This window comes from Phaethon aethereus (assembly GCF_964289735.1).
Source record: "Phaethon aethereus genome assembly, chromosome: 3".
Classification (NCBI taxonomy): Eukaryota; Metazoa; Chordata; class Aves; order Phaethontiformes; family Phaethontidae; genus Phaethon; species Phaethon aethereus.
This window is the reverse complement of record NC_138576.1, coordinates 56,042,485-56,068,564: the sequence shown is the minus strand read 5'-3', so window position 1 is coordinate 56,068,564 and position 26,080 is coordinate 56,042,485. Positions and strand designations below refer to the sequence as shown.

At 40.3% G+C, this 26,080-nt stretch overlaps 1 protein-coding gene across 1 annotated transcript in view; it reads right to left on the bottom strand.

Moving 5' to 3' along the window:
• LOC309404144 (dermatan-sulfate epimerase-like) overlaps nt 1-26,080 on the bottom strand; it is a gene marked incomplete at its 5' end in the record, with an annotated part of 201,936 nt that overhangs the window by 51,325 nt on the left and 124,531 nt on the right. Inside the window, 3 exons of the mRNA XM_081998527.1 lie at nt 10,921-11,089; nt 16,795-16,953; nt 17,810-17,928. Of these exons, the coding sequence (XP_081854653.1) occupies nt 10,921-11,089; nt 16,795-16,953; nt 17,810-17,928 (447 nt within the window). The remainder of the gene's footprint in view (nt 1-10,920; nt 11,090-16,794; nt 16,954-17,809; nt 17,929-26,080) is intronic.

Below are 26,080 nucleotides of genomic sequence, written 5' to 3'. Positions count from 1 at the left end.
TTGTTTTTTTCATCAACGATTTAATTTCCCACATCTGCTTTGCCTGGAATATGCAACATTTTATATTATTGCTTTATTTGTGTGATATATTTATGAGAAATCTCTGGACTGACCCAGAAAGGCATTCTTGGAACATTAGTGGCTATGAATAAATACACAGGGAGGAAGAAGGGCAAGTACACAGGGAAGGAAAAATGAAGATTATTTTATTGGTGTATGAAAAATTGATGAAAAAATTAAAATCCAGAAAATGTGATAGATCAAGACTGTTCATTTAAACTAAGTTCTCTGAAAACTTTGCAACTTAAAATAAATCGCCGTTGCCCTGGTTTGCAAAGGTATCATCTGATTTGTACACCACAGCTCAGTCCAACTTCTTTTGATGTAAATGGCAATGCATCACTAGGTCCAGCAGCACTGGCTCATCAAAAAAGAACAATGATACAGGTCTGGAGTCTGCCTCCTGGACACAGCAAGAGTTCATTTCATATCTGCTCTGTTCTGTATTATCACTGGTGACACAGAGAAGAAATAAGCAGCTCCATTTCGCTAAACTGAAATGCTCGCACAGGCCACAGCTTGATGCGAAAGCATGCCAAAAATTAAGATACCGTATATGATAATGAAGCCAGTCTCAGGAAAAAAATAGTTGCTTATTTCCAAGTTGTTAGTTTTCCTAGTGTTTTTGCCAGTAAATTTCTCCAACTTCTGCTACTGTACGTGCTCACAACTGCTGCTGGCATGACAGACCTTTGCATCTTGGCACCCACTTCTCACCTAATCCTGATGGAGAGTCACAAATTAGGCAGGGGACAGATGCTCAGTCCTCTCTGAGATGTAATTTGACAGTGGAGGTTCTAACCAGTCCTAACCTACACTGATAATGAATTCAGCACAAAACTCATCCAATATTGCCACTATCCTAAAAAAATACCCAGACCCTGAACAAATCAAACAGCTGGAAATATGAACTAGCTGGCTCTACGCAATGGCTTGAGGACTGCAATCACAGAATTTTTCCATCATACTTAGGTAATCCCACCCAGACTCATTTTGTTCCCAAGACAAATAGAATATCCCCTTTTAGAGCTAAGGAATCACAGAAGTCAGACATGGAGGGTCTCAAGGTCTTATGTCCCCTTCTAGATCTACAGAAATGTCAGTTGTTAGATGCATCCCCCTGGATTTCTGCCCCACTCCTTTCTTTGCTCCCACACCAGAGCCTGGGTGCAAGTGAGTGATGAAAAGCAGTTTCCTTTGCAGTGAGCACTCAGCGTTGCCCGCGCTTCCCAGCGGCTCGGGTGGCCCTCATGGGTTACATGCCTCAGCCCGAGCTCAGACGCAGGGCTCCAGCAGCCCTGGTCTAAATAAAATGGCGATGAGGATGTCTGAACAGTAACCCCTGTCAGCTGCTGTGTTCCAGTTATCCAGATCCAGGTATTAAGTGACATTAATTACAACACTGTGCTCCGATGTGCTGATGTATACTGATCTCCATGCGTGCGTTCAGGTGTTACGGATGGATTTATTTCATAGTTATTAAGCTGACAACATGTCGGTGTCTGTGTGCTGTTCAGTTAGTGTAAGTAAACTAAATGAAAGCCACAAGCTTTTATCAGAAGAAAAATCAGAGTTCCAGCCACAAGGAAGCAAAAGGAAACCACAAGAAGAAGGGAAAACGTAATATTCTTGATGAGTGATCAGGAAAATATTTGAGGAACTGAATGGAAGACAATTATAATCTAATCCAGACACAGGCCTGCTTGATAAACTCAATACTCATGTCTAATCCTTTTTTGAGATTTCCTTGAACAAACCAATACAATAAACAAATAGAATCTTAACTAAGCTCTTTAGATGGAAGGCTTTATTTTTTTTTTTTTCAATTAAAAGCACAGTCCAAGACTGAAACAGATTTCTCCCAAAATATGCAGCAGAAATGTCAGGAATCATCTTGCAGTATTGACCAACAAAAGCAAAGCCAACATTTTTTCACCGTGACACCACAGCAGCATCCCCGTGACGAGCGCGAAGCCCCACAGCAAGCAGAACTCCCCTCCCCTCGCCGAGGTCGGCTCCCCCGGCCAGCAGGGCTGGAGCCAGAGGCTGCAGAAACCTCCCAGTAAACAGCAGGGTTGTGTTCTTAAGTGAATCCCAATTTGTCCTCCTGATTCTCACCGAGGAAAAGGCACAGGAAGGAAAACTAAAACCTCATTAGCGATACCCAAGTTTTAACTTGAAGAATCTTTAAACAGCTTAATTGTGGCACATCTCCGAAAACACAGACAGAGCTCTATCTTATGGCTCAGCATCCAGGTGTTATAACTATAGAGGCAGATCATCAGCCAGCATTAATTTTTTTGCTTTTACAGGAATTCCAGTAATTTACACTGGCTTAGAAGCTTTGCCGTAAATCTTTCCTTGTATTTCAAAATTGCTGCTAAAGAAAAAGGAAAGTACTAATTTTTTAATGGTAAAAATTTCTAATAATAACTTCTTAACAGTGCAGTAAGGAAGCACAACTGCTGCAGGGGAGCTCACCAGTTTGGCTGCACTGTCGAGTGACCTGACTTGCCAGTCTGGAGGTAAACTATAACAGGTGTTGGGGTTGGGTTTTTTTTTAACACTAAATGTTTTCTCTCCTGACCCATTTCTATTTTATTACAGTCAAAGCAGCTCTTGGAGCAAGAGCTCAGAATGTGAGGGAGCGTACTAGCGGCAAAAAGAAAAAGATCCAAGGTTACAAGTAGATTTATCTGATCGCAGTTATTTTTAGCAAAACTTCTAAGGCTGATTTTCCTACACAGGAGGTCAGATGTTTGCTGTACTAAAACAAAGCTCCTGAAATAGTGAAGTCAGCACGAGGAAAGCGTTCCTTCTATCAATTACATGAAAGTTATCGCTGCTGTCGGCACCCTCTGCGACTCAAAGTTAGCGAGGAGAAGGAGGGAGGGTATCTGCAGTGTTGTATGGGAAAGTGGGGACAACTCAGTGTAGGTATGCTCTAGAGGAGGAAGCTGCTAAAACTTCTGAGTTTGGATGTCATTGGTGATATGAGCCAGTAGAGTTTATTCCTGGGCATCCAGGAATAAAGGAACAAAGACTACAACTAGCCTCAGAGAAAGTGCAGGTTTGCTGCTTTATCACCACAGGTGTATGGGCTGGAGAGCATGCCCTCAGCTCTGCCAGTAGACGTTTGTAGCATGAGCTTGGCCTGAGGAAGAGTTTCACTGCCGCTGCGGTTTATCGCTGGTTACTCTTCTCTGTATCTAACATGGAGGATGGTGACACTGGAGAAAACCCAAGCGGCAAACTCTGGGGAGATGTGGAGAGTCATCTTCGCTATCGCGAGTTTTGCAGAGGGATGAGTGCCTGGGCCATGGAAACACCATCCCATCGTGGTTGTTGCGATTGCCCGTGGCGTGCAGTTTCACTGCAATTATCTTGAGAGTAACAATTCATATTACTTTGGGTCTACCCTACGGTCAAGTCCTGCTGACCCCAGCTTGAACAAAACAGCTGTGCACAAGGCATGCACTAAACTTGCATCTGAGCTTGCTAAAGTCTGCAGTGAAGGAGAGCCTTAGAAACTCCTTTGCTATTTTGTGTTTATATAAGAAAACTCATTATTTGTACGTGAAGGAAATTTTTTTTTTCTTTTTTAGTTTAAATGGTGATTTTTGGAGATCCTTTGAGCAAATAGCCCTGTGTGGTTCTTTGCTTGATCTGGAACTGATCAAAAGAAAATATTTGACTATAATATTTTAAAATATTTAGCTGAAGACTTAATCTAAAAAAAAATCCTAAGAGAATGCCAGGATCCTACTAGCTGGTGTTAGTCTTTCAGGGATCTGTTAATTAATTTCTGCCTGAATGACTCATCCTGGATCTAAAGGTGGTGGAAAGGGCTTCTGAGGTAAGTTGAAGTTAGCCTGAAAACAAGCAATTGTTTGAAATGACAGGCATTTCTGATTGATTAAGAAATAAGTTGCATTTTGAGACTGTGAAGGAGCTATATTAAGATAAATGCAGTGATGACATGCCCCTTTACTTTCATTTTGAGGTGAACTCACTAAGATCAACCTTACTCTCCAAACTTGGGTTAATGTCGTCATGTTCCCCTCTCTTGTAAGACAAATATTTTCTTTCCCTTTCCCTATTTTTTCCTCTGGATGAGTGGCAAACATTGCTTACCTACAGGTAAAAAGCCACACACAGACACACATTAAGCTTTTTAAGCCATGAAGACAAAACCTGCATTGTTTATTGTGTGTGTGTTATCATCTTAATCCAGAGAGAATATGTTAGGCACCAATCCAGAGTACATAAACGCTTCCAGCAACACTTTCTCGTACATGTGAGGTTGCAGGTTATGTAAAATTCCAACCTGGTCGAAGAAATATTTCCAATATGTGGTGACTTATCTATTTTCATTGTTTTTCACATTGACAAATTATCAGCACTTTGTATTACCACCAATGTTTTTAAAGAAGCAATCTAAACCTACCTCATAAGTCTGCGATCTGGTCAAAACCCAATTATATCTTTAATTACAGCCTGCAAATGAAATTATGCTGCCTGAGTTGAAGGATAACTTTAAAGCAGAAATGACTGAGTGGTTCCCCCTTTCTTAATGAGTTGCTCATGAGTTCTCCCTTTAATCTTTTAGAGGTGGCTGTACTTTGACTTCTCACAGAGCAGAATAATGATGGCAGGAACATTTCTGTCAGTTATTGGCTAGGAAGTAATCTTTTGGGTTCTGCATGATTTGACACGGCCTTCAGGAGCATAAGTCGATGCACCTTTCTGGAGGAGGAAGGAAAGGCTGAACAAATTGTAATGAAGAATGTTGTTGTAATGTTGAAAATTGTAATGAAGAATAAAGTTGTCCTTTCCACATTGAAAATTACTGCCAAGTAGTCAAATCCTTTGGAAAAGTTGCGGTCTTAGACCCTTTGGGAGATAAGCGAGTCCTGAAGACTTTTTACAAGCTGGTTCTGATTTATTGAATGATAATTTGTTATGGTTGAAATGCAGTTTCAACCATAACAACCAACCAAAGGTCGGTTTCAGCTGTATTTTGCAGCTGAAAAAATAAATGCATTATATTTGTTTGTTGTGTTGGGTATGTTTTTCTTTCTCTTAAATGAAGAACACTGAAACTAGGTTCCTGGACAGATGAATCAGATTTACATTATCTGATGCTTTTCAATTTATGCATAGAGCAAGACGTAGAACACGTATCTTCTCTCTAGTCAATTATCTTTGCTACTTGTTTTTTTACTTGCATCAAAACCTCAGAACCAGAAAACCTCAGAAATGTTGCTGCTGTATATGTATACCAATTTTTCACCAAACATAAAAATATGTTTCTTGCACGAAAGGTTTCATTATAAAAATGACCTCTTCGTCCTTTTAGTAGCAACTACTATTTATAGTAGCTAAGCCCCAAAGCAGTTTAAATCCTCAAAGCATTTTGATAAACTTAGTCCTTAGAAGACATTGTATAGGTACATTCTTAGACTGAAGTTGGTAAGTAAAAGCATGGCTGTAAGGTAAGGCATTAAATATAAAAGTTTACTACAAATTAACAAGTAATGTATAATGTAGATAGTTCTATATATTTAAGGAAATTATATGCTATTATATGCTATGTACTATTTGAATAAGTAAAAGCACATAATTATCGCTCTAGTTACAGGAAAGACTAATTTAATTTTAATAGGAACTGTATTTGACTTTAAATTATATAATATCAGTGAAAAAACATAGAACTAATGTATCAAAATATGGGGGATTTTTTGTTTCACTTCAGCAATAATTATGAATGATACTGTTCAGGATGCAGAAATGAGTATATGGCTACACGATTAGTGAAAGTCATGACTTCTGTGGTAATAGTTGATTCTTCAGGGGCATTCACCTTTAAAACACATTTTGAAGAAAGAGTGTGAGGTTTGCAATTTGTAGTTGATCTGTGAGGGGCAGACCCGTCTATCTGCGTTGCCAGTTCTGGTGCCCCAGTCCCAGCTGCCTTGGGCTTTCCATTGTGCAGATAATTTGCAACTCTAAGCAGAAACATGAACTTCTTTACCACGGTTCACTGGCAATTTTATCATTATATTTATACAGCAAGCAGGCTGACGACTCAAACTCCCACAGAAAGTGGCAGGGTACAGATCTGTAGGCGTCTTTAAAGAGACATCTTTGGTAAATTATAACAGAGATTTTTCAGTTATACCAGCTAATTGAAATAAAGATAAGGCATGAAGAGAAACTTATGCACCCATATGGGCAAACATGATAAGATTTCATATAGCATGCAAGATTTAAAAAAATGCCTTATCCTCATGCATGACACAAGCTTGGTTATCAAATCTCCAAGTGTGAAATGAACTGTCTCCATGAAACACACTTGCACTAATTCTCCTCTGAAATGCAGCTCTCCTGAGTTCCAACATCACTCAATCTCCTGTTCTTGCTTGCAGTGATTTTTAATCCCATGACAAACCTCACCATTCAGGGGTTATGAGACGAGTTCAGGAGATTAGGTTAACAATAATGAAATTTTAAAAAGGTTTTTTTGCGTTCTCATTAGGATTTAGAGCCCACTTTCTTGAGCTTTTCTTTGCAATGAAGAACAAAATAAACTTACCAAAATTACCCCATAAGCTCTAAACTCCACAGTTACTCATCATGGAATGTTTTGAAGTGGGACTTTTATTAAAAATATCAACCATAATGAGATTCAAAGGAAACGCATTGGCTTGAAATATGCATATAATTTTGGGGATCAAAGAATTATTAATCAAATAGCCATCTGAAATGGTAGCACTGGCTAGTTATTTTAATGATGTTTTTCCTACAAAAACTTGCTTAGTCAACAAGACTTTATTTATATTTGATCTGCTTTGTAAATTTCTTTTTTGTAAAAATCTTTGTAAAAAAGAGACATCTTCTGTAATTATGGTTGGAATACCTATATGATGCAGGACATATAATTATTTACATGGGCATCTGGAAATTTGATCAAATGGCCACAGAGAAGCAGTCACCTGCTCCTTAAAGGTAAAGTTCAGATTATTCGGGTATGATAGATAACAGTACCCGCCTCTACTTGGCTCATACCAAACTTTTGAAGTGGAATAGGATGTATTAAAAACTGTGGTTTATGCGAAACACCATTTTTCAAACAGACCCCTATACCTCTTCATTTCCATGTGTGAGCTCGAATTTAACATTCCCATGGTAACGGATCCTGGTTTGGAAAATTTGGCTTATGATTTCATTGTGCTTGAAAATGGTCAAAATCTGTAAGGCAGCTATAAATGAGGAGAGGTTCAACAGCAGAAAATTGAAGAAACAGATGGATTTGTGAATGAGGTGTGTGGAACAGGAGTGGGGGCATTGGTTTCTACTATTTTATTAGCCACGTACTGTCAATATCATGAGCTCATCAGCTTTCCAATACTTGAGAAAACCTTCCCTGCTTACTGAAAGTAGGTAAAGAGAATTAGCTCATAAAAGATCTACAAAGTGCTTAGAAAACTTTCAACTTAATTCATCTTCTTTTAGTATTCCGAAGATATAAGCGTAATGCTGCTCTTTACTGTCGTCTTAATGTCAAGGTCATAATGCCTTAAATGAAGAGTTTTATTTGACCTTTATCTGATTTCCACTCTGAACTGAGGAAAGGTATTATAGAAGATCCTTTTTTTTAACAATAACCAAAATGTCCTTTCTCACGCATAAGGAAAATGCCAATTTCTCGTCAGGGACTGTCAGGGGAGTTTAGATGACAACTGTGACACAGTAATCTGCAATTGCACGAATACTTTCCTTGCCAGAGGCGAGATTAAAACTCAAAATTTCTGATGCATCTTTGAATGCAACCCCCCTTTCGAGTCAGATACTGAATTTTCAAGTAAAGATGGAAACAGAAAAGAGCTTCTACATTCAATTAGCACACAAAGCTAATGACGAATGGATTTGATTATCTTTTCACCAAGCTGTCATTTTACTAATTACACATACAATTTGTGTATATGCTCTGCTATTTTATACTTTGAATGGCCAAAACCTGCAACAGTAGCATTCACTATGAAACCCTTTTCCTACAATGTTCTTGAGTAAGTATCAGATCGTCCCCTTCAGTTTCATGCATAAAGTCTTCAGGTGAAACTATCAGAAGGCAGCATCTGCACCAAATTTACAACATGTTGATGAAAAAAGAGAACTGTCAGAGTTGTTTCTATTCCAACTTCTCAATCCAGATCTATTTTTTTTTTTTTTTACATATTTCCTCTATTTAAAAAAAATGGAGACAGGCTTGAAGGGGTTTATTACCCAAAACAAATTTCTGATAACTCTCTCAAAAGAATTCTCATGTGAATTCTGAGGAAAACTAAGTTATTTTTGTAAAAACACCACTAGTATTGAATGACTGAATAATTTTTGGACTAATCCTTTTCAACGAAAAATGTGTCTTGAGATGTTCATTCTGCATAGACACATGTTGCATCCAAGCAAAAAGAATCAATTTTAAAGTCAGCATAGCAGCAATTGTCTGCCTATCCCCAAATATTTTTGCAGATTGCAACCTGTTGGGAATTCACTTGTATGTGGCACTTCCTATCGCTCACGTAGATGTACAAGAGCCAGGTCAGACGTTGCTGTAGGAAGCCCTGGTGAGTCCAGCACTCACAGGAGGCCGCAGCACACCTCCAGGTCGTTCGGCTGGGTCAGGTTGTCCGGGTTGGTCAAGCCGGGTGGCCAGGAGCTGGGCTCTTACGGGCAGCATGCTGGCAGCCTGGCTACACGTTTGGGCTCGGGGCATCTTGAGGAAAAGCCTGCGTTTTTGCAACTTGGCCGTGGAAAATCCTCTGCTGGTAATTAAAGTAGATGAATAGGAAAGGAAAAGCTGGAGTACATCAAACTCGCATAACCCGTTTGAATCTCTTCTAGCTAGTTATTCCCGAATAGCTGCAGCTAAGCCATGACTTACAACTGCAGCCAAAAAACTTCAGGGCTTGGCAAAGCAGGGGCTCTCACAGCTTGCTGTGACAGGAGTCAGACAAGGTATTCGAGAGGAGTCAGGAATTCCTTAACATCCATAATAATGAACATCTGCTCTTCCGCACAAACAAGCAAGAAATACCTCTCTCTGCAAGAAACTAGAGATGTCCTCGTACCTTCAGCTTTGAGTCTGCTTTCAGGCACACAGCTACAAGTTAAAAATGTTATTTCTTCCCTGTCCTTTAGCTCTGGGGTGTAAGTTTTGCAGACACCAGCCCCTGCCCCAGCAGCAGTCTGACACAGCGAGGGACGGCGCACAGTGTCCCTCCTAATGGAGGAACAGGCTTTGCAGAGGCTCCACGGCCAACGACAGGCAGCTATACTGCTCACCGATTTACACAGATACGCCTTTCTGGTTCCCACCGCTTCATCTGTACGTTTGTGGTCCAAAGCCTCTGCTAGCCCTGCAAGCTGAGCTGCGGCCGGGGGGAGCTGGCTGGGAAGCATGGCTGACCGACGTGTTTCCTCTAGGCCAGCACTTCCAAAGCAAGCCACAGAATGACTCTGGAAAAGGTATTAGAATGGAGTTTTATGGAAGGTACCCCTCTCCCGGCAATTTCCCTTGGTATATTTGGGCTTCGTACCTTTAGGCTGAAATAGAGACTGCAAAGCAGCAAATATCAGAAGCATAAATAAATGGTGGCACCTTATGAATTTTCTGTTTTGAGATACACTTATAATGTAGGTACTTGTACTTGTGTAGAATATGGTTGCAAAGAACCGGTCTATCACATGTTCTGGTGTAGAAATAACTGCTGGGAAAGTCTGAAATGCTCTCTAGGAACAACTTTTTATTCCTTGGTCTTATGCATGGAGTAGGCAACAGATGCTGAACAGACGGGTCAGTAAACTAAATGCTTGCTGTGTGCTTCATACAGCTAAACACCTGATTCATTTAATATTTTTTTTATTCCCTTATATATGGTGTGTTGATAAGTTCAGTAAGGCAACCTGATAGATTTAGGATAGGTAGATAGAGGGTCCTCACCACCACTTCGTAATCACCCGATAGGTACTGCAGTTGGAAAGTTATTGCAGTATTACTGCTACAACTGTTGCTACAAACCATCCAAAATAATGTATGGTCCCTCCGGGGATACACATTAGTGGAAATCAGAAAATCAGCCATAATTGTACTTTGACACAGCCTTGATGTCAGAAGGTAGAAAGTCTGAGCTGATTTCTCAATTAAGTGAATTTTTGAATCACAAACCATTGCTTGTGATGGCCTTGTTTTCCAGATAAGGAGAATGTTTTAGGCTCTAGCTCTATCAATAATGATGCAGTTTCAAAAGCAACAAACACATTTAAAAAAGAAAAAAAGGGAGAGAAGCACAGTCCTAGGCATTCTTAGCTTCATTACATTCTTGCATTTGTTCATCACCATTTCAACTGTAATAGGATAAGCGAGCTGATTGAGGAAGGATAACAAGCCAGATCAGAGAGAAACATTTGGAAGTGTAAAAACCCCAAGTAACTTTGCATGTGTTTGTTTCCTGATGTAACTCACCATTGAAAGTAGAAACAGAAAAATACTGTGGGGAGTTCCTGACCAAGTTCAGGAGCTAATCTACAGCCTGTTAAATGTTGCATCCTATTTCTAACATATGATAAATTAAATATCTAATATTTGCAGAGACAAACAAAAAACTGGTGTATCAGACAGCTATTAAAAGCACAAACATCAAAGTAATTAATAGTCACTAGCATTAATTGTTGCATGATATGAACAGAGTATTTCTGAATGTATTTTGGATACATGTAATCTCATAAACCGTATTACAAGGTTACTATGAATACTACATGTCCATTAGGAAGAAGAAAAAAAAAAGCCATTTTCCTTACCTGCTATCGCTTCAAGACTAGGGATTGCAATAGTGCTGTAAGTGCTAATACATTTACAGGACCACGTGAGAACTAAGGTTTCCTCTGCATTTTCCAGGCTGGGCAATCTGTCCACAAAGAAAGAGCCCCACTGTTTAGATGCAAAGTAAGGAGCTTTGAGCTGATCTCCCTGAAAGAAAAGTAAATAAATATGTAATCTTAAAAAAACACCCGCAAAACAAAACCGTCTTTCTCTGTCCAACCACAAGCATTAGTTTAAGTGTTTCTCTGATTTTCTGGGAAAGCTGTATTGTATCTCAGGAGCAATGTGGCTTTAGAATATTATAAAGAAAAACAATAACAATCTTCCTCCCATAAGTCCCAAAGCTCCTGTTTACATAATTTATGGATTCCCTAGGACATAAAAAGTTGGTTTTAACTATTTTTCCCTTAAAAAAAAATCTTCTCTTTTCCCCATTTTTCTGTTCTTGATAGCGAGAATAACCTGCTGCCTTTTTCTGCTGGAGAATCTGAGTAGCTGCAGCATAGACTGTAACCCAGCCTCAACCTTCTCCCAGGAGAAAGGAGTCTCCTGGTGCTGGATGAAGTAACTGCAAAGAATGCATCATGCCACCTGTGTTGTGTTATCTGCTTCTGAGCTGAGGAATAAGTGAGAACAGAGCCTCAGGATCCATGGAGAGCCATTTAATTGCCTAGCAAATTATGAAAAATGGATTTTTTTAAAATGTATATTTTCAGGCAACAACATGAAGACTCATTATAACCCAAAGATTCTATTATTCTGTGATTATGTTTTGAAGAAAGCATTACAGCAGCTTTGGGAAAACTGATTTTTTTAGCAGTTCATCTTGAAACCTGCTATGTATTGCCATGAGCAGCCAGAAAAAGCTCCAGGAGGCCTCTACAGAAAGATAAAAGAATGGAAAACAAAACTGTGAATGACGCTACAGAAAATCTGTTGAAGTCATTTGTGTGCAAAGTAATTTTTCAGACCAGCAAAGCATAGAATAACTGACACCATACTTTTTTTTTTCTTTCCCCAAATCTTATCTTTCCTTGCAAATCCCAGGACTTTACATCAGTTATAATTAAATGTAAACGCTATGCTGAACTAAAATCCATTTGCCAGCTGGATGTCACATGCAGAACACTCTTAAGGCCGTTACAGCTGTGCAGGTGATTAATCAAAACAACAACCCCAGTACTGGCCTACATAAGCATTTGCACAAAAGACAGGGCCTTGTTTATTGACAAGAGAAAAAATCTGAGGCTTCTGCTGTTTGAAATGTATGATTGGTTCAATGGGCAATTGAAACTGAGATCTCAGGAAATGGATTGATTTTTTCAGAGATCTGATTCTCAGAGTGGGAATTTCTTCTTTATTAAGGAGGAGGGAGTTAGCTATGTTTTGGATTTACAGCCAGCCCAAGCCCTTGGTAAAACCAAACCCCATTAGATATAAGAGTTGTCAACAAATCACCTGGTAGAATCTCCACATGACAGAAGTGTTTTGGTAGGCTAAATATTGATCTCGAATCTGAAAAGAGCTGTCAAAACTTTGCCCACATACTTAGGAAGCATCAGACATTGCTCCCACTGCCATCCCTAACTGATGCCTAGAAGATGTCTGTATCTGCAGCACACATAGCCATGAAGGACAGACCGCGTACCATGAATCTATACGTATGAGAAATGAGGCAGAAGTCCCCTCTTAACATCGCTATGCCTCACACGCCTGGAGGCACACATTCAACTGTGGGGCCAAGGAGCTCTGGAAGGTGCATCAGCCACTCCTGTAGTAACCAGACACGGAGTTAGCTCTCACAGCAGGACAGTAGGTCCTGGGAAGTGCTGAGCAATCCCTCTTTCTTATGCAAAACCCCCGAGCATGTGGTTTTGCTCTCAGGTATATTGGTCAGGCAGTAGCAGGTCAGATGTTGATTGTGTCAGCTGAGGGTACACAAAGCCTGAAAGACCACATCTCCACTTCAGAGAAATAACAATGGTACCATCGTTCCCCAAGTCTCATGGCTTTCCACTAAGTTAAACCACCTGGAATACTTACTATCACCTTTGCTTTATTAACTGCAGACAAATAGGGCCTGTTAACAGAGCAGACAGAGTTTGTTAATAGGACCCTTGGGTAACACTGATTTGCCAGCTTACAAATGACCTTTCTAAAATATAAATAGGCGGGAGCTGAGCTCTGACGTTTTTCTACATTTGTTAAAGAGACCAAAGAAAAAAGGATGTAAAGGAGACAGGAGTGAAAAATCAAGCTGTTATTATTGTTTAATGGCATTATTTAGATGGAGATTTGCCATCTATGCCATCGTCTTTGTACCAAGCACAGAGCACTAGGATTACCCTACTGCATCCAATGATGCATGGTACTGATGGCTGTATGCTTTGTGTCAAGGTGCTAACAGCACCACCAACTTTTAGTGCCAGAAGAAAAATCAGTGCTCAAAATACGGTCTTGTTGGTATAACGGCAAGTATTTGAGGTGTTTCTGCCAGCACAGCTGTGCTGGTCACAACAACCAGATGTGCCTGAACAACACACCCATGCTGGGTGTGCAAATGGGCAAGCCTGCCACTGGTCTAAATTTTGCACAGAACCTGCCCCCCACAAGTCATGTGCAAATACAAAACGTTTCACTCATGATCATTGTATCTAAACTACAACATGGATCATTATAAGGAGACTTTAAAATAAACTGCACTTCAGGATATTGCTTTAAGGATATTGCTTTAACTCACCAGGCTTCACAACAGCCCATCAGATTGTTCCTGAAAGTACTGTTAGATTTGTGTTAAAGATAAACTGGGATAGACAAATGGAGCCAAAAGGCACAGAGTAATTAGCTTAGTCTACGGTCACAGCAAGGGAGTCCAGGAAATTTGAGGGGTTAAGGGCCCTGGCCCCCCCAGCCAACCAGCCACTAGGCAATACTGTGAAAATTCAGTTTTCCTTCTAACTGCAAGAATGTCTATATCTGTCAATAAATTCTTCGATTTCTGCTCCATTCATTCCTATAGCCCAAGGTTTTTATACACTGACTAGCTCGTGTGTAACTGCTTCCCTCGAAATCCTGGGACAAATTCCAGCTTTCCTTCGAGTTTTCATTGATGGAATTGATCACACATTTAAAGAACAGAAGGCAAAAACAAAGCCTCCAGCCAAGCAAACCAACCCCAAATCTGGGGGGAGTCTTGTTTCAACACAATGATTGGTATTTCCCACCCCCCCCTCCCCATGCTGCAATTCACTTAGGAGACAAGTAATTGCATGAATGGTTTTTAGTTTGTTATTCTCTTGCTCATTTGGTTATGACTCATATACTTGAAAGAACTGCAGTTGTTACCATAATTTCACAGTTATGTGTATCTGGCTTATATCATGTATTTGATTGAAGAGGAAAGACAAAAACTGCTAATGAAAATGGAGATTACTGGCCTCCCAGTTTGCGTGTGGGGAGGTTGTTTTCTTCCCCTCTCTCTGTTAGTGATGAAATACCAGTCAAACAACTGAAAACAGGTTTTTGTAATTTGTTTCTGAAAGATGCAATTGCAAATTAGAAGTAATAATTTATTTCTTTAATAATATTTTGTAAAGATTGATAGAAGGGAGGATTGCATCTCATATTAAATTTTCAGTCCCTCTCTGTGCACACAGCATGGCATGGAAAATCTGCAATAGTAGTGTATTTTTTTTATTGCCAGTGAAAGAGAAGGCTGATGAATAAGACTAAATCTAGTTTGTTAGTGCCTAATTTTTCAAGAACACCTGACTTGTACAATCCTTTGAGTTGGCTTTTCTCTCCTCTTAGCCAAAGGGTTAATGGGAGAAGTTGATTAGGGGAATGAAAATAAAACTTTCACAGGCCTGTAAAGGGAGTCCCTTTGAACTAGTCCTGTTAAGTTAGTGGTGTCCAGTCAACTGCAGAGATATGGATGTGACCCGTTGTTCAGACTCCAGTGAGCAGCGTGGTAATGAAATCACACCACTGACCTGCCACGGCCCCCCTGGTTCAGGTTCCTTTAATCAACGCAATTCATTTCTCCCTTGCTTACTTGCTGTCACTGGTAGCGGATGTAACCTGAACAGGGGCTGTGCGTGGCAGGGGTGGTGTCTCCCCGAGATACTGCAGTCCCGTATCAGGAATACGGCCGCCTTAGCGAAATGCCAAGCGCCCATCTGAAAGTCTCAATGCCCTGCTTGATAACCGCAGCGACAGAGAAGATGGATCTTGTGAGCAGTTGACCAGAGGTATTGCAACAAGAGAAAACCAAATCATCGTCAAGGGCTTAGAAACACATCACTCAATAATTCCTTCTTTGTACTTCCAGGAAAAGAAATGTGTCCTGGCTGTCTGTTTAAATATGTGTGTTTCAAAAGCATGTATGGAACATGATTGAGAAATCATGGTTGAATAAAAAAATGAAACCAAACCTCAGAGAGATGTAAGCTCTAAGCAGCAGTGCAGCAGGGTCTCCAGTCAGAGAAGGAACAAATTTATGAGGGAGAATGAATTATTTTTATAGTATTAATGAAATACAATTATATTAATCTATGTAGCACTACTACTCACTCTTCCTTTTTTCACCCCCTTTCTTACTGAGAAATGTGTTTTTCTTGATAGGAGACTTCAGTTTGTTTGTCTTAATTTTTGTCTTTCTACAGTCCAGGAAAAAGCCTAAACATTAGTGTTTACATTTCCTTATTTCAGTGACTGAAATGTCCTTGTCTGACCTTAGTTTAGAAATCAGGATACTGGGGGAAAATATTAGATATGTCTATTAAAAAAAGTACAGAAGGAGATGTCACATCTATATTGTTTTAGTCCCATTGAAGATATGCTTTTCACCATAAAAACCAGGGGCTTTTAAAACGCTTCTTAGTCAGATTAAAAGTATCTCCATTATAAAGGCAGCCCACAAAAATCTTAGTATCAGTAAGTTACCTTTTCAATCACAAAGAATAATTATTTAAAAAGAAAAAGAAAAAAAAGTGTTTTTCAAAGCAAAGTGCAAAAAGCATATATATATATATATCAGCAATTAGAAGAAAATTACCTATTCATTTAGGAACATAACAAAAGAAGAAACACTCCAAACAGAGAGTGAAGCTGCACTTGTAGTTCCTACATAGGACATGCTGGAGGTACAACGCTGCCGCCTCGGCCATCTGAGCACTGTTCCCTGTCTGCTTTGTTCTTCGGCAGCAGAGAAAAGGATAAACCAGCTGCAATCAACCTGAAAATCACATTTTTTATCTGAAGTAACTATCAATAGTCTGCATTGGACCAGACTTCAGAACAGTCTCTCTTATCTGAGTGCAGCTGTCACCAAAATAAACAACCTATGAGGGAAGGAGCAAATTAAAAGTTCTTTGTATATAAGAAAAGCACAAGCAAACTGTATTTCACGGAGGGAGAAAGACAGCTTTAAAGCAACCTAATAAAAATTCCTCCATGTTTACAGCTGGCCACTGCACGCAGGGAATCGTCATGAACTCGGCAGAGTTCAGGTGCTGGACTTGTGATAGGTGGCCATGAAATTTCTCCCTGTAGGACACAGGGCAGGTTCTTGCTGCTGAAAAAAAGACTACATTTTTTGATTAAGGGGCTGCACATACAGCTCCTTTCCTGAGGTCCGTGATTTAGCTCCAGGTGGAGGCTCTGTGTCACCCAAGCAGTGCCAAGCTGGGACAGGATGGCACCTCCTGGTGTGGCAAGGAGGGTACGTCTGTGAGGGATGCTGCTGCTGCTAGCCGCCTCATGAGATAAGCAGGCTCATGCTCAGCGCAGGTGGCAGACGGCTTTTTTGTAACTTTATTCTGTTCTGGGAAACATCTGCAAGGAACCCTTACCTCATATTTTCCTTTCTTCTCCAAGGGCTCAGATTCAGTCTCTGCAGGCACCGTAACTTTGTCCCCTAGAAGCTCCTCCAAGATGAAGACCGTTTCCCAGTTGCTATAGTGACTAGCTGGGAAAATATCTGAGTGCATGCTGTCACCAAAATAAACAACCTACAAGGGAAGCAGCAAATTAAATGTTCATTGTATATGAGGAAAACACAAGCAAACTGTAGTTCACAGCGAGGGAAAAAGAGCTTTAAAACAACTTAATAAAAATTCCTCTGTGTTTACAGTTGGCCATGACACACACAGATCTTATTAATGTCACAGCTTGGGGTTTTATCTTCAACCAGCTCTGTAAGTAAGAGGCTGGCCCTGCACACCCTCCTCACTCTCACCCTCCATGGGCATTGGATGGGGATGCCCGGCTGAGACCGGCGTGGGGGACACCGCTGAGATTTCTGGCTGACAGAAATAGCCTGCCAGGGAACAGTGGAAAAAAGACTGCCAAGAAAACATGCTAAACAACGGGGATGAATTTTGGACAACTTTGGAAACAAGGGAGAACACGGAGCATCTCTCGGTGACTCGGAACTCTTGTGTGCCCAGGGCGTAGTTTACCCACGAGGGAAAATGTGGTCCCACTGTCTTCAGTGGCATTTTCACCCATCCAGACCTGTAATTCAAATAACATGATCCTAGTTTTCACTGATGCCATCTTTTAATCTATTTGATGTGTTTCCTCAGGGAGATTGTTTACTTCCTGATTACTCTGATTCTCCCCAAAGCTGCTGAAATGCATGACCATGCACACAGAATAAAACGTCTAGAAATTTTACATATTCTACCAATAAGAAGACTAACATGCTACTTCCAGTTCTGGAGTGCAGTCTGTTAGACAACAGCAAGCATAACGAGAAGAAAAATTTGTGACCCATCATATAATAACTTTAATGAAAACTTGTCTGGTGAATTTTAGACTGAAACAGGGTATTTTCAGAAAGATATACCGTCACTTAGAACATACCTTGGGATCCAACTTGCCAGTCATCTTCTTCAGTAGTTCATAAAGCTGGATAGAATTACCTTGGGAATACCAGCCGGGCTTGTCCAGTGATAGCAGAGCCTCTTGCTCCTCATCATTCTCTGAAATCACCAAGCAAAATTGCCTGCTGTTAGTGAGAGCAGCCCATGCCCCTGTATTCATAAGACCTGTGAGAAGCTCCCTGGGCACAGCTTGGAGATCACGGTCTATTTTGACATTAAACCAGCTCCAGTGTCTGGCTCAAGTCCTGGTACTGAGTGCAGGTTCAGTCAAGTGTTTGGTAGCTGAGGGTAGACAGACATTTGTGAGAAAAGAAGCAGCGGAGCCTTGTCTGCATGGGCTACAGAGCAGCTGAGGAATCAAAGTCATAGGCTTTGCCTCCCAAACACTGCAGCAGTGAAGGCAGGAAACCACACGGACCAGACTGATGGAGGGGCTGCTACCGATCTAAGGCGAAATCATGAGATAAGACAGACTGTAAGAGACAGCACGTAGCTTCCTCACAGACAGATTACCTACTGCTTTTAAACACTGACATAAATAGAACAAAGCAGACTGAGATAGCTCTTATGGGCTATCGCATTCGCCAGCCTTAGATCAGCACAAGCAATGAGCAGTTCCAGCTACCATCCAGTTTTGAAAAAATGATGAGCGGACAATATTGATGCTGGTGCTGTAATCCTCATTGGCATGTAGCCGTACTGGCAGCTGTGAGTGAACTGGAAAAATCAAAGCTGAAACTCCCCAGTTATCACCCAGCTGCGCCATAGGCTTCATTTCTAGCTGGTCCCAAAGAGCTGAACCTGTCATGGTGTCCATGTAACCTTATTGCTCATTCAGATCCTTGTGCTATTGCCAGATGAACTCCTTTTAGCTTCTTGCTGGAGCCAAAATACCAGTCCTACTGAAATGATAAACTAGAATTTAATCAATCAGAAGTATTAGTATTAATGTTTTGTGTCTATTGAAGTGGTTAAACAAAAGGGCCATTTTGTTATTCAGTCTCAATCAAATATATTCTTATTTCTTAGGATAGAGGGTTACAAGCCAATACAGTACTTTGATCTGACTTAGGTGGAACGTCAGGACTTCAGTTTTTCTCCTGCTTTATATAATTTCTTGAAGTACTTATAATGTGTTATGAAGAAGACTGAGACAAAGAGAGCAAACTTCATTTGGTTAGAGACTGCTAAAAGCTGAAATGCAAATTTTGGAAAAAGAGCAAAATAACAAGACAGCTTGATGTTTCAGAGCACTGAAGATGTACATGGTGCAGTACATTGGTCCTTGAAGGAACTAAAAAACAGAAGCAAAAAGAGGGAAACAGGTATGTGGGGAGAGGCAGTAACTAATTCTTTAATATTATGAAACTAAGAATTTGAATAAACACAGGATTTATTCTCAGACAAAACAATTCTATATTAAGGGTGTTTTATAAACAAGGAAACAACAAGGAAATTCAAAGCTGAAACTAACAATTCATGTAGAACTTGTGTGGAAATGTCTTTTCCTTTGATCTTCTTCAGAAACGTAACGATAATAATGAGTGGTATAATAGCATCCATAAAAATATCTCCTTCACTTCCTGGCTTTTAAAATACTTTTGACCAAACAACTTTTGGTCAAACAGAAGTTGTCAAACTTCAGTAAATTTATTTTCCCTGTATTTTTGGACATATTTGTAAGGCTGGCTGAACGAGTAGACACAATCTTCAAACAATATGGACACAGAAAAAGAAACTTATGAAAATAACTCTTCTGAGCTGCTATCAAAAGTTTCTTGAAATTTGTAAAGGTTTGTATAGCTATCATTGTCTCTCTATTCAGTCAATCAGGAAAATACTAGAGAAAAATGGAGCTATTATGAGAGGGATTTTCAGAACAGCAACGTTGCATTTGCAAATAGGAGCCCTATGTATTGCAGAAGCACCAGAAGGCTCCAGCGAAGAGCAAGACCCTACTTTCCTACCTCTATGGAAAGGCATGAGGGGCAGTCCTGACTGAAAAAATTCACACTAATTACAAGGCAGAAGATCTCTCACTCTGTCACCCCTAGCTATGGGATTCATCTCACTTAACTCGATGCATCTGGAATTTAGGCTTCTAATTTACAGTTACAATCTGGACTAGCTGGCCAGGCTTCCTTGGTAGGCAAGAGAGAGTGCAAGAAGCACTTTCTAGAGGTACCAGCTCTGGAGAAGGAAAGGATTTAATTAAGTTAGGAACATCGCTTTTAGGCAATGAAATGAAGGGAAATTTCAAAGCCTTCGTTGTGCTTGGAGACAGCAAACAGCACTGAGGTGTCTAATACATTATGGGAATACCTTGATTTTGGAAGGACCTTCAAAAATCTGAGGAATTAGGAAAGGTCCTTTATAATATTTGAGTTGTAGGGTTATAGGGGTAATGAATCTGAACTGGCAAACCTTGCCTTGAACCATCTCATATGGCTGCTTGTGCTCACACATCTAAGAGTGACTCTGTCAATTTTATTTCTATGATCTGAAGTGGGAGGAAATTAATGGTGTTTCAGTTGCAATAAGTCATTAATGAGAAGGGTTTCTAATCCACTTACGCTTCCCCTGTGGCAAAATATAGTCAAGAAAATTATTCTTCAGCTCTGGCTCTTAAGATCTCATAGTAGTTCTGCCATGTAAAAATTGATACACAACAGCTTAAAAACCCATTAATGACACCAATTGGCTTTGGCACTGTAATGTACGCTTCAGAGAGCACCTACATGACAGTGCTGAAGAAATCTGAAAATTTCCTTCAAAAATGCTGTATAAATGCGTTTATGATAGTTCCTAATATATTTTAGATATTCCAAGCCTAACATTAGCTACATTCAGACTGTAGGAAAAACTACAGAAAAAGAGGAAAACTGCTGCCAACTTCCCTCCACTTTGCTGTTATTGATTCCTAAAAGTTCACTCAAAGGTCAGAAATGCTATAAATATTCCTTCAGCAGGAAGCAACACATATATCGGCGGGGATGCTAATGCTTCAGGTCTTATAAGCTGGGAGGAAAAGGAGAGGTCCTGACAATTTCAAACAGATTGGATAACCAAAAAGAATTTCTCAGATGATTTAGATAGAGTGACTTGCTTTCTTCTGAAGTCTAATATATCACTGCAACCCAGATTCCTGGCCGTAGACTGAAAACATGCCACAACAAGAAATGTAAAGGTAGCGAGCAAGTAAAAGTAAAATAATTAAACCCAGAAAATCATTCTATTAAAACACTCACCCAAACCTCGACAGTGATTCAGAGCAACTTTCCTGAGGGGAAGTTACTCTTCCTTTTTAAAAAACAACAACAAAACCTTGACTCGTGCTGGGGCAATATTAGTATTGCTGGAATGGCAATTTGCATATTGCTGTGTCTAACAGCTTGGGAAATGTTTTCTGATTCCGAAATGTACTCCCATCACCATTAGCAGATATATTTTTTCAGATAAACCAATTCACTAAAAAGACTCAATATCCTTTTTCTTGTGAGAATTTTCTTGCCTGCCTTTAAATGCGAGTTGCAGGTTTATAACATGGGCTGAGGAACATCTGGTTTCATTCTGAATGAATATGCAAAAAGTAATCAGTGAAGCTTATTCCCATTTAAATGACAAATGATGGTAATTTATTTTGGCACAAAGTCACTCCTTGGGAAAGGCTCTGCACACGCTTGCTTGCTGCTGTCTACTTTGCTCTCCGTTTACGGGTTATACCTGCCGAGGTGGAAATGTGAACACACGCTGTGCTGAGGTTGTGTCCACACTAAATGCTCAGCCCAGGGTCTGAACCCGGAGCTCTATCCTCAACCTGGCTGGTGTTTACACTGCTCATCCCCAGCCGCCGGGACAGGGCGCTCGTTTGGGAAGCCCGAGGTTAAGGGAGAAGCTAAGAGGTGAGAGCGAATTTATGCTCAGACAGTTATTCACCTATACTCAGCCACACCTACACTGAGGTTAATTTTCAGCAGCTCACCACCCCTGAGGCCACCACCCTGCGCTGCTCCTCCAGTTGGGTGCCCTACGGCGACTGCTGGTTACGCGCTGGGGCAAGGACCCAGGAGTGGCTCACCCGAGAGCCCGAGGACACCTCGCACCGCCCTGACCCGGTGGAGAGGGGTAAGAAAGCAAGTGCAAGCAGCTGGAGGCCATGCCAGCCGAAGGCGATGCGCGAGGTGTTACTGCGGTGTCTGCGCAGCTCCCCGGCAGCCCTTCCTTCTGCCTTCTTCTCTTTCCCCCGGCAGCCTGTCGCTCCTTTCCCTACAAATCCAGACAGAGCCAGGCCGGCTATCAGGGTTACTGGTATTTTTTGTCCCTTTGCACTGTGCAACAGAATAAAAAACATGCGGTGACTCTGTCGCTGCTTGTGCCTGTACCTTCTCCTGCCTCTTCCCACCCATGGGCAGCTCTCGTGGGCTCCCACTGGGTGCAGGCTCTCAGCACGGGTGGGTGCGTGTGCTCAGCACGCTGAAGCCCTGGCCACCGCCTCAGGGGGCTATTGTAAAACAAGCGCATTCTATGATCCACACCTATCATACTGACATGCCTCTCTGCAATTTAAACTGATGTCACTTCAGGACTTGAGGACATTAGATTAAAGCCGGGTTGTGTTCCAGCCCAGCTTGCAAGCGCCGTCTGACTCAAGAAGGCATTTTGAGCTCGCTCAAGAAAGACACTCTCTTTTCCAGAAGGGGACTCGGGGCAGGAAAGCACATCGTTTCACAGCCAAGGCAAAGGGACCTGCATAAGTAAAATCCTTCGGTGGCTTCTTCCAGTTGTAAAGGTAATGAGATGGGACGACATAAGCTGTAGAGTTCCCCTGTGGGCATGCTCTCCATGAATAAAGCAAGTACTTACAAGCTTGCTGGGGGTAAAACTTCATACCCTATGGGCACCTTTCTGTAGGGTAGCACCTCAAATTGCCACATATAGATCAACCACCTTTGCTGGGTGGTTTCCAGGATTCACGCAGATGTTACTGTGTGTTTTGCCATTCCTGAGTTACTTCTGTGCCCTGGAAGCAGCTGTGAAATCCATCTGTCCGTCACGTGCACCAGTGCTTGCCAGTCTCCTGTCTGACTGGACGACTGCAGGAAAGTGATAAGGAACAGATTATTCCCTTAGCATGATGTGCTGAAATAAAAGGTTAAGGCTTCCCAAAAGCGACTTGTGATTTTGGCCATCTCCATTTTTGGCTGTCCAATCTGACTTTATTTTCAGAAAAATCCTGAAGATCAGCTTCCCTTCCTGCCCTTGCATCATCCTGCCTTCTTTGGGGTGGCTTATGGTTGGTGAGGCAAAAGCTGAACTAGTCAAAGTAAAAATTCAGTTTTGAAAACTGGAACATGATTTTTAATTTTACATACGTCTTTCTTATGCTTAGCGATCCCAACATATATGTGCTCACTCATGTGGAGGACTAAATAACAGTACTATTAAAACCTGGCAATACTCCAAAAGAATCGCGTAGATAAAGCTGAGAGAAAAATACAGATACCATACTGTGAAAAAAATAAACTATTTAATAATAATTCATAAATGTTCCTTATCCAATTACCGACAATTCCTTTTCTCATGATGGACTTTTGTTCTTTCGCTCATTTATAAGCAATTTGATAAGACCAAAGCACAAGACAGAGTATTTTCAAATTGCCCTGGGCATATAAGAACCACAGACTCCTTAGAGAAATAAATAAAGTTCTACATTTTTAGTTTTACTAAAACCTATTTAGTTTTTATTAAAATATGCCTTACTTGTTAATTGTGCCAAGCAACAGGCTATGTAGAAACAAGATTGAAGTTTTATGTGTTTGTAAGAAAATCAGTATCTCCTTTAGAGAAGTCAGCAAGTAAGTTTCTTTAGGAAGTTTTGATTATTGTGTAACAGGAACTTAAAATAACAGCTCACTACAGATTTAGTAATTTGTTTTCAGATCTGTCAAAGCATTAACTTTATACCTTCCCAGGAACAGTCTGGCTAAGGAACAAAGTGTTTCTATTTAAAACATTGATATGACGAAATACAAGCAAGGCCTTTTTTCCTTGGAAAAGGAAAATCACTTTTTGGAAAATGATTCACTGCAAGTTCATTTTTAAAAATAGTTCATGCACAGATTTGGTGAAGCTTTTTCCACAACTTTATTTAATTGTATTTATAACTCAGAGAACTTCTATTTTGGAAAGGTAAGAGGGACATAAATACAGAATTTCATTTCTTCCTTGCACATATTTTGTAAGTCTTTTTTTTTTTTTTTAATTGTGATCTTGGAGATGTACAAAATGGCAAGAAAAGAAATAAAACCCCTCCTCAGAACAGTTTTATTCTGGACCTCATTAGTTTTGTAAGAAGCTCCAGAGCCTTATAAATGAGAACTCCCAATAATCACAGAAATGTCCCCAAATAACCCTCAGTATTGATACCATAGACATCCTAGCGATCCCTATATAATTATGGAGACAGGCTTTTCCAGAAAGCATTTTGAATTCAAGTAAGAGTTAGGAGAGGTATGGTAATTGAAGAAAAAAACTGGCATAATCATTTCAGGAATATGCAGTTCAGTACAAGCAACTGTCTGTAACTTTCTTACTAGGATGTCCGTCACTGCTGTACAAAAATTTGAAGACTAGATGGAGGTAGAAGATGAGATGAGGGCCACCAGTCAGTTCTGACCTAACCTGTCACTTCAGAAAAATGTCTCAATTCTCATAATTAACATAAAATTGAGACACACAAAGCATCTTCTTTGCACTGTGCAGACTGTAATCTTTCAGTTTATCCTAGACCTCTATAACTCCCCAGTAATACCTACTGAAAAAAGGCATAGTGCAATTTGCTCTTGGACCATACTCTTCCCCACTGAAAACTGACACTGCAGTGTAGTGGGGAAAAACTTCCTGCCATTACCTACTTTGGCCTTAGACATAAAAAAAAGAACAATATAAAGGACAAAAGTTTCTTAAACCTCAGTTACAGAAAGACTAAGATTTTTTTTCCCTCCATTTTAGTACGCCAGGTATAAAATATATATGTAAACTAGAATAGACAATTTGATTCTGAACGAATGTATCTCCATAAAGCAATATATGGACCTGGCTGCAAGGGGCCTTTGTTTTTTATTTCTTCAGTTCCCTAAAAGATGTTATTTCAAAGGGCATAACAATTGCGAAGTAGACATGAGCATGCATAGTTTTTGCACATACTTATTTGCCTGGAATAGACAGTAGACATTTTCATTAACTTTTATATGAAAATTATTTATACAGCCAAGTTGAGTTACGATTTATAAGAAAGACCCATTCTTTTACCCTAACTTATTACACTACTTCAAAACCCTACTTTAATTTTATTGATGAATTCTGTCTGAAATTCCAGCTCTCCAAATATCAGCTGCCTCTGAAGGGGGCACTTTCACGTCAGTCTTTAAAGACTACCTTAAGATTCAAAATTTCAAGGGTAAAAAATGAAATTTGGGAATTAAAAAAATAAAATTCAACCAGCCTTCTTCCTGTTAATTACCGTACAAGCATTCCGTAGCTGCAGACAGCAGTTATTAAAACCTTGCTCAGACTGTCCCTCTGACTCAGTAATTAAAAGAGAAGAACCCCAACCCAGAACAGTTCCCTTAGCCCAGTGCTGCCGCCGAGGCCCGGCGAGCTCCGCAAGCGGCGGCGGGAGCGTTCCTGGAGAGTGCAGGGGCCTGGCCGCTGGAGCCCGGGCATCTCCCCGCTGCTGTGTGGAGGTTAAAAAACTCAAACATGTTTTTTTCCTGTCTGAAAAAGGGAAATTTCTCACACACACCTCCCGGCAAAATAGAGAGAACTTGAAAATAACTTATTTTCTCAGTGCTTCACAGGTATCCTGCTATCTAGAAGTTGTGAAGTATACTCGTTCCCAATATTTCTAAACAAAACTGGATGCTTTAGAATAACCAATTTTTTATGGAAATAAAAGCTAACATCTGAGAGTACTGAGAGAGGGGTTCTGGCTCCTGTTGACCCAAGTCGTCTTTTTATCACATGGTAGAAGAGAAGCATTACATCACACACTTAAAAATCATACTGACATTAAAACCATTTGACTATGGCTGTCAGGGAAGAGACTACCTTGGCATTGCTTCATTTATGTACTAAATGGTGAGTATTTTTATAGGTTATTAATAGTACTTAGCACTTCAAGTAATAATATAAGAAAAAATCCTTAATTATAATCAGAATATGATGGCATTAAATACTTAAGGACCATTTT